Here is a 10057-nt window from a genome sequence, read left to right on the forward strand (position 1 = left end):
AAAGGCAAGAGAAAGACATCAAAGGCAATATTATAACAAGACATAATGGATTCTACTCAGACAGCTCCTCGTTTTCCAGCGTGAAAAGTCTTGATGTAGTATTTAGTAAAGGTATGAATTTCATGGACAACCAGGTGGTACTTCAAACATATGGACATATAAAGAGCGATAAGAGACCAGGCACAGAGATTACGCAACCTTGCAAAAGCTGCCTCACTAAAGGAACATGATACTGGCAGGTAAAGCTAGGAGACAGTGAGCGTATAATAAAAGCTTAAAAAGGCACAAGAGGGGAAAGCATGTTCTGTACAAGAAGCAATTACAAATGAGACTGCAGCATCAGACTGTTCTGTTTTAAAGATTTTTTTTTTTTTAGGACAAACACAGACATGCCCCAGAATATGGCCAGATTTAAGATTATCTCATACAGAGCCTTCTGAAAGGGCAAAGGAAAAGCAGCAATATATTTCTGTCTTCTAATAGAAAATATTGAATTGAAACGGAAAAGGAAAAACAATACTAACGTTTTAGCCAGCATCACAGGATGTAAAACCAGAGAGATCTTTATCAGATACTGATACAGAACTCTTGCATAATTGGAAAGTCCAAGAAACCTTTTATAGTGAAACTTGTTAGACACCCAGAGCTTTGATCATGAGGAACTGGAATTGCTCTGCTAGTATGACAGTAACAACTAGGTGCAAAAGCTTCTCAAGTGCTCCACAAATCAGTTTAAGCAAAACAATAAAACTGTACAGCTTATTGTACTGGGTCTGAACCCAGCCAACCCACAACACATATTCAACTAATGTTGACACATTTTACAGTAATCCTAAGATTAGACATACATATTAACTGAAGATGAATCTACTTACTAGGCTCAAGTCCATTCTTAGTGCTGCTGTGTAACGTCAGACACATTCAACACAATGTAACAGTGACCATGCTAGAAATGAATTTTTTGACAAGGACTGCAAGATCAAGCAATAAATAGAAGAGCACAGTTTAATGATGTGTGATTTATAAAGCTGGAAGCCAGAGGTTAATGTGACGCATAATTCTCGTTAAAATACATATATTATCTGGTGAGATACTCTTACAATGACTTGCAAAAAAGAGATGCCTTGTAAGGAGAGATTTGAACAGTTAAGAGGCAAACCAAAGAGCATATAAAAAGGGAGGAAGCCCAAGGTATGGAACAAATTTTGAAGAATAATAATATCCTACTACATAATTAAGCCAATGTTCAGGGGCAAATGATGATGGTTCATAGACAACTGTCAGTAGTAGTGGGCTATCTTCGTAGAAGAGAGCCCAGAGAGAACTGATTTGTTATGGAGCACCCCAGTGCCAGGGGTCCTCTCTCATGATAAAGGCTTCAAGACACTATGGAATTTACATTAATTTTAAAAAGCTATGTCTTGTTAAGTGTGTAGCACAAGGGAGCACTTGCCAACTCATGCTATTTCGTGTATCCCTGGAGGAATTACATTCCTATGCAGATGTAATGCTTCTATCTGTGTTTAAGGAGTACACAAGATATACTCAAACCAGGACTCTATGGAGTTACATGGCTGTAATTTATGTTTCTGTGTTTTGGGAACTAAAAAGATAAACATCCTTTTTTTCCTCCAATGTTGTCTCAAACTGAAAGTAAGGTTGAAATAAATGGGCTACCTTTCCAATTTACAGCAGGGAACATCACATACATAAACACAGTTAAACACATCAAATTTGAGATCGAAGCTCTGACAGACCCTTAGGTCTAGCAGCATAATTGAATATCACTATGATTATACTGTCAGAAGCAAATGAACAGGCACTTCACTTTATTGATGTTATTTATAAGTCTCTCTTGAGAGGGAAAAGAAAGGAACAATAATTTGAAAAAGCTATTATATCTTTAAGTAGCAAAGAATCAAAGATGCTAGCTTTTCATATTTCAATGTAGAATAGCAATAAAACAAGCAGGTTAATCTTTTCATCATCTCCTTCAGTTCTCCTCAGTTCAGTTTTCGAAGGTTTATCTCAAATAATTTGTTGAAGAGGGGACAAAAAAAATAAATAATGCCCTTGTTAAGCCTCTCTTGTAAAACACAGCTGCATAGTACTGTTGTTTCATAAGCAAACCAATCTTTACAACCTTTCTCCATCTACTAGAAGTGGTGAAAGAAGAAGTGTTTCCACTCATCCATTTTTGAACTAAAAAATATTGTTTCCACCAGGGTGGTAAGTTCACCTAGATCAGTAACTTTCAACCTATCCTGACTGGAGGACTACTTCTAAGGGGTCCACAAAATGCACTGAAGAACAGTAAGCCTATTACTGATGAGCTTCAATTCACAGCAAATTCATTAGCAAACTTGTAGGTTTATGAAGCTTGGCGTCCACTAATATGGGCAGTGGGTCAGACAGTAGATATAAAGCTGGTAGATTTAATACAGTAAATTTTAAAAGTTGAGGTTTCACCTAAGTGATTTGGGTTTTCTCCTCCAGGAAACAGAAATTGTAGTTCTTAATAGAATTACCTTCTGAGATACTACATCTAAATGCACTCATGAACAAGCAGGGTACCCTGGGGTGTCCTTGATCCCCGCTCATCCGCATTGAGGACCTGGTCAAACTGTGCAGTGGCTGACATGCGGCCTTGTCCATCTAGATTTCTCTTCCAGAGAAACCAAAACACTATGGAGTGAAATGAGGAGAGAGCTGGGCACTAATGAAGTCCTGGGTCACATCCCACTATGGAATCAAGACACAGCAGAGTAAGCCTGTTTGGACATAACCAGTTACAAAATATTTTGTCTCCTCTTTCTTCTTGCAATTGCCATATACTCCCCTAAACTGTGTGGTACAATGGATACAGTTGGTTTTAAACCTTATCCTTTAGCAGTTATGCCTCTGCAAAATGACTCTGTGGAAGTTATGAGAATTAAAGATTATTGCAAGATATAGTATTACTATTTAATATCCTCCTACATTTTATACCTCTTGCCTCAGCACCATTCTGCTGCTTACATAGCGTGCATTTGGTTCTGAAGCACCCCAAGATTCTTTCTTTTGCAAGACGCTAAGCAAAAAGCACTGTGACAGCAGGAGATGGTAACACTGTAGGAAGCAGTCCTGAATTAGTAAGGTGACAGATTACATGGACTACTCAGTCTTTTCCATATCTGATTTCTATGAGTCAATGATTGTATTGTTCGCTCCCTTCCGTACCAAAGAAGTCATCAAGTGACTAGTACTCAAATGCAATTAAGAGGGCAGAAGTGGGGCTTGTCTTGAAATAAATGCTGTTTCTGTGCACGTTAGCTATGCAGAAGTTATTGGGAAGTGGAGAAGTCATTGGGCTATCCCTTCATAAAGATCTAACTCTTCATCAGCCTGGCTTGTGGTGTCTAAGGAGGCTGAAGTCACTTAAAACTCAGTCATCTCACATGACAATGTACTATGAGTTCCATCAAACAAGTGCGGCAAAAGAATGGGTTCTTTTAGTCCTTCGCTTCCGTGAAAAAAAAGTAGCATTTGTCCTCTTCTCTTACCAGGAAACAAGACTCTTAAAGTACCAACACTGAACTGACTGTAGGTTTCTCTCCCCTTTTGCTGAAAATGTTCCTGTGCTCTGTGACTTGCCATGAAGGGGGGCAGCACAGAAATGTATCTGCATGAATTAGCAAGCTACAACAGAGTCAACACGCTAGCCACAGACTGCCACAGTATTCTAATAACCCAAGCTAAAATACACCATTCTAAAGCCAAAATACAATGGGACTAGAACAAACCATCACTTTATCAAAAGCAAGCCATGCTCCTAAGGACGGTATACAAAAAGGAGGTGCTCCAGATTAACAGGCAGCAGTTAGAATCAATGCTGATACAGATTTGTTTCTGAGGAAGATTTTCTTCTTGCTGTGTCACTTCTTACTGCAGAGATCTGAAGACAGCACTTGTATGAATATCACTGCAAACAAATGCTGCAGATAACCAAGGGGCATGCAGAAATCTAACGGCTTTTGCAATCAGTAAGCTTGGAGGATCAATGCAATCTTCAATGAATCAATACTTCACCACTTTGTAGGGAAAGCTGTACCTTACGACTTGATCCAAAGCTTAGTGGACTCACTGCCTTTCCACTGACTGCAATGGGCTCTGAAGGAGATACACAAGCCAGCTGTGAGGTCGAAAGAAGATGCGAGATTCAACAAAGCAAAAAGTGTCTCGTCTAATGACGAAACTTGGTGCCCCAGCGCTGAAGTGGCTGGCCCGAGTAGTACCGGAGACTAAGATTATTGTGTTGCTCTAGTCCTTGTAGGTCAAATTCATCCCTTCTAATTCAGCTAAAGCTAAACCAGTTACCTAACATTACGAAGTCCCCCCGCCACTTGACATAACTGAACACATCTGCAGCAGAGCAGTCTAGCGCTGAACCACAGCAGAACTAAGTAGGCAGAAGCGTGGCTCACTAGCGAACGCAGTGGGACAGCTTCTCGGCACTACTGCTGGCTCTAGCCATGTTATAAATCCTTGATTTTGATAAATACCGGGAACGAGATTTTTCAAAAACTACTGAAAGCCAGGCCTACATGCTGGATCCAGGAGCTCCTCTGAGTTCCTAAGGATGGCAGCACACCCCAGCCATGCCTCAATTTCATGATGGGTAAGGCTCAGAGATGCACTAATCTCCATCTCCCTCCCCCACTGAGCTGGTTTCTATTAGGAATGAATCCTGGGTGCCTGGAACAGAAAATAATTATAGCAGGCCCTGGAAGCCTGAAATCTCCAACCCTTGATTAATTCACACTTATCCAAATGTAAATTCAGTGTGAGTGCTGTCAGCACATCTTCCTCACTAGAATTCAACAAAAGATTAGGAAAACAATTGTTTTAGTAAAGGAACAAATGTAGCTACAGTACTGAATTAAGTCTGTAAAGAGAGAACTCTTCAACTTCAGTGTTTAATTTGCACATCAGTACAAGTCTACAGGGGACCCCAAAGCCAAAACTACTACCAACACATCTTGAAATACGTAGAAGGCATGACTAGTCATTGATCGTGAAACAAAAATCTGAGTACAAGGGAAGAAACTGTTACTGAACTGAATGAACACAGATCAAGGCTGGCCACATTCACAGTATGCGTGAAGGGACGCACCTGGTTGTGCAGTGGGATGGCTGTGCCCTCCCCATGCAATGTGGCACACACATGCTGCACTTGAGGCCCAAAGAGGGAGGGAAGAAGTGAGAGTCTTCTTAGACCACAGGTGAGATTCATGTCTCAAAGATATAGTTGACAGTTGCTGCCAGTGTGTACGAGCCATTACAAAAAATGAGGCACCTGCCTCTCATTGAAAACAGGCTGTCATACGCGCTGCACTGGAAAAGCAGAATACGGAGAATGCAAAACTGCCTGACTCATGTATGCTTCTGGTGCAAAATACTGAGGATGCAATTTACTTCACATAATAGTCATATCCATTCTGCAAGATATTCTGATGCACCCCAGAATTCAAACTGAATTGAATACTAAAGATTTGATTTTTACCCGCATATGAATCATGTGTACAGCCGCAGTTAACATCCCTCCCTAGCCCCAAGCACCTGACAGGTGCCCGAGTTAGAAGTGGTCAACCTAGGTTCCCTCAAATAAGAGCTGGAGAGAGGGAAGTTCTCACCTTGAATCATCTTCTGGAAGGCTCCCTTACAGCATCTGTTCAGAGCTCAGAGGAAGTTAGGACGTGCTACAACAGGTAGTAAGAATACTTCCAATTAATACCAAGTTATTAAATGTAGATGCAGTGGCTAGAGCCTTTTCAAACCTAAATAACAGCTAATTTGTTCTGAATAAGAAAAAAATGACAGTCAGAAACCCTATTGAACACCATGGATTATTCTTCTGGAGGAAGAACATCCTTTATATTAGTAGAGTACTTTTCTACTAGAAAAGTGAATTTAGGAGAAATAAAACGCATCTGAAACAGAAATTCTAGATGCTTTTGTTGCTTCTCTGGTTAAAACATACTTAGTCAAAAAGCAAACAAAGTTGGTTTCACAGCTCCTATGCCATACTTCAAGCCAATACAAATAAAGATGCCAGTTCGCAAAGGCTGTAGCAGATGATGCAAAAGCTAAGAGTGTCTTAGCACGAGAACCACGGAGCTCTGCACTCCCCGTGAGCGCAGATGTCGCAACTCTACCTCACTCTTCTGGCTGTGCAAGCAGTGACCTGAGTACAAGCTCCCTGAAAGCAAAGGCTTTTAATATGGTGACTGAACTGGTTCAAATCAAACACTTGGTCTGTTCTGTCTGGTGTGCTATAAATAAATCCTGGAAAGTTGTATTCGAAGATTTCCACAACAAGCTTTGATATAATACTACCCTGATTTTGACTGGGGGGTGGGGATGTCAGGGTGGGGGCAGGAGGTCTACCAACCCTCCTTGAAATTCAAGAATGGTATCTTGCTGCAGTTGCCTAGAGACTTTAAAATCAGAAGGCACCATGTTAGCAAAGGGTCATTGGCATGCATTGTAGCAGAAAACAGGAAATATAATTAAACATACAGCCGTGAGGTAAGATCTTTGGCAGGAGAAAGAGAGTATTGGGAAGAAAGTGGCAAGGGCAAAGCACTATGAAGTAGCACAGTAATGTGGTCAAGAGTTGAAGAAATGAGAGTGGGGGTGAGAAGAGCAGGAAAAAAGCACAAAGAGGTAAAATGACAGTGAAAGAAGGCAAAGCATACAGAAGAGAAGAATGTACCTAAGGAAAAGCATCTCTCTCAGGAGTAATAGTTCTTGAGTAAGGGCAGAAGCCACATTGTTACACAACAGGATATACTGTTTTCTGTACAGAAAGAGTTTATTTAAGCTTATATGAAACCTCAAAAAAATCTGTGGAAGAAAAAAAAAAAAAGGGAAGTAACATCATATTTCTTTCGACTTTTAAATTGCTTTTTAGGTCATATTTCACCCTCCCTTCCCACCCCCCAAGTATTTTCCAGGATGGAATTTTCTTCTTCCCACTCCAGGATTTGGCGTGGGTAGAGCATCACAGATGCTGCTGAACTCAGAAACCAAGAACCTGATTCATTCTTCCCTTGAATCTTGTGCTACCATTTAGACTGGGACCAAGCAAATGTCAAGGGCTGCAAGTCAGAAAGAGAATTTTACACAGCTTGTACATTCACTTTGTCCCAGCGTAACAGTGGTACAAGAGGAAGAGTAAAGATAAATCCAGTTCTGAATCCCTGCTAGTCTGTAAAATATTTGTTTAAGAATCATTAATTTTCCTCCTGTTCCAGCAGACGCACTCTAAAACTCCTCTGAGTTTTGACTGTACGCAGAGGGCAGGTTTTCCCTAAGGTAAGACCAACAGCCATTTTTCAACTTCACAGAACAAAAATCCTTAAAACAAAGACAACCTCATACAATCAATCAGCAAAGTCCTTCAGTCTCACTGACTGTGTTCAACAAGTCCGGATTATTTTCTGCAAGTTTCCTTTCATTTCAGGCTCTGGTACTGTACAATCGCACTGCTGGGTATCAATTCAGTACTCAGAAAGGATTCTCAGAATAAACTATAAGCAGTCATACGACATAAGAGAAGCTACCCCCAAGGTAAGTGATACAGTGTTCATATTTTTGAAAGCTAAGGCCACTTTCAGTAAGAAAGATTCCCTGCTTGCTTCATTTTAGACTTTAAAACAAACAAAAGCTCTAACATTTTAAAAGGTTAGACACATTTTTTACTCCCACTGTTTCTTAATAAAACACCATTTGTGTGGGAAACCAGCTTAGTGCATACTTTAAAAACAGGCAAACCATTAATTGATCCAACATGTTGGCAGTTTTAGAGAAACTCACTAGACGAGAACAAGCGATGCATCTTAAGTTTTGAAACAGCCTGAGCTTTACTTTATGGGTGCGTAAGTATGCCAAGCTCCCACTACTTTATACTGCTTATTATATAACCTGTGATACTTAAAAGTGCCAAGAAGTATAATCTGAACAGCTACTAAACCATGTGCACCTTATACAGCACAGTTTTAAAGACGCTCAAGAGGTTATGAGTTGCTTGTCTCACAAAACCAATGGAAATTACTAATAAACCCCCGTCTTCACCAATCCTACCACAGAAACATGAATTTGCCCAAATAAACGGTTAATCTCTTAAAGAGGCTGCACACAAGAGGTTCCAAAAGCGTTACGTTTGCATCGGCAGTATTATAGTGTTATAGTTAGGCGACAAATTGTTTTTCAGCACATCCACGCTACCTAGTTTACTGTGGAAATCTAAAATGTCATTAGAGCAACATCCTGTTTTGCAGCCTTTCCGTGTTTCAATTTACCCCTAACTCTGCTAAAATTCAACTGGCATGAAACAGCTGGGCATGATTAGTTACTGGATGCAAACCAAACTGAGATGTCACAATAGGTGGCATTTTAGTCTCCATGGCAAGGCTGCTGGTATAAGAGACCAGTGACCCCTAGCAGAAAACATCACCCCTAAATATAAGTCTGGTTATCTGTTTTTAAAACAGCATTATTTCAGAGCAAACGTTGTTACAAAAACAGCGCTTTTTGTGAGCATAAGCCAAGGTTCGGGTTGTTTCCGATGACTGGATTTCTGCTCAGTTCTAGCTGACGAGCACATGGTGGGACCCAAGCACCCATGTGCTGACACTGCGAGCCCAAACTCCACCAGAGCGTTCACCTGGGAGAGTGAAACCCCACCCCTTGCCTCAGTCCTGGACAAAATATCTCATGTTCTCACCAAATGGGATACTCGGCATTCCTACTCGATCCCACAGCTTTTACACTATCATAGGCAAGACAGCGGGCGCTGCGTTCCCTACTTTATTGCACCGCCTGATAAGCCTGCAGCACAAACGCTACGCTTCTCCTCTTCCGAAGGTCTCAATCAAACCTGATCCCACACGGCACCTGCCAGAGGATCCTCAGGACGCACCAAAACATCAATGTCCCACGGTGCGGTGCAGGGTCCCATCCATTCCTCCGACTCGACCCAAACTTCGCATCTCCCAAACTTTTCACCCCTGGAGCACCGGCGTGCATCGCTGCTAGCGGCGCATCCGTCCTTCGCCACGGCAGCACGGAGAGGTGCTCCACGGTCCCCGGGATGGGCACCCACCGCCCGGCGAGGCCCGCAGCCCACCCCGCTCCCTGCCAGGAGGTGCGAGGACACCTTCGCCCCCAGCAGCTCCCACCCAAGGACGCGGGACGGCAGAGCGGGCTGCCGGGCGCAGGGAAACGGGGGTGCGTCCGCCCACCCCGCAGCGACCTGGGGGTGCGCCCGGGGCAGGGTGGCGGGGCTCACCTGCGTGGGGCATGGTGATGGTCTCGTTGGCGTTGCTGGAGCCCACGTTGTAGATGACCACGGCGGAGGCGTTCTGGGCGGCGGCGTGGCGGATCTTGTCCTTGTAGGTGCAGTTGCCCCGCGGGATGAGGGCCACCCAGCTCTTGCCCGGCGCCGGGGCGTTGAAGCGGGTGCCGGGGTCGCAGGCGTAGCGGTCGGCGGGCGAGGCGGAGAGGGCCACCTGCCCGCGGGCGTCCTGCTTGGGCGACTGCTCGCCGTACCGCCCGCACTCGCTCTTCTCGCTGCGGAGCTCGGCGCTGCCGGCCGCCGGGTCGGCGTAGGTGATGTTGACGAAGGCGGTGTACCACTCCTCCTTCTCGGCCACGGTGAAGTCCAGGCAGAGCAGATGCACGAAACAAAAGGACAGCAGCCATGTTGAGAGAGCCAGGCTGCGGCACGCTTGGATCACAGACATTGCCATCTTCATCTGCCGGCCCCCCCCCCCCCACCCCGGCCGGCCCGCCCCCGCCTGCCTGCCTGCCTGTCTGTCTGTCTGTCTGTGTGTGCGTGCGTGTGGCGCGCCCCGAGCAGCCGGCTCCGTGCGGGGCGGCGCCGCTCCCGCCGGGCGGGGAGGGAGGGAAGGAGGGAGGGGGCCCGGCCCTCCCCTCTGCAGCCCGCTGCCTAATTCATGTCGGGGCCGTTTGATTTCCTCGGGCTGGCCCCGTCTCCGCCCTCCCCTCTCCCTCC

The 10057-nt window shown here is 44.1% G+C and overlaps 1 protein-coding gene across 1 annotated transcript in view; it reads right to left on the minus strand.

Annotated features, from left to right (window-relative positions):
• RNF150 (ring finger protein 150) overlaps positions 1-9797 on the minus strand; it is a 123716-nt gene extending 113919 nt beyond the window's left edge. The window contains exon 1 of the mRNA XM_075709478.1: positions 9332-9797. Coding sequence (XP_075565593.1) covers positions 9332-9797 — 466 coding nt within the window. The remainder of the gene's footprint in view (positions 1-9331) is intronic.
• Positions 9798-10057: the final 260 nt, after the last annotated feature.

The sequence above is a fragment of the Pelecanus crispus genome, chromosome 4, assembly GCF_030463565.1.
Source record: "Pelecanus crispus isolate bPelCri1 chromosome 4, bPelCri1.pri, whole genome shotgun sequence".
NCBI lineage: Eukaryota > Metazoa > Chordata > Aves > Pelecaniformes > Pelecanidae > Pelecanus > Pelecanus crispus.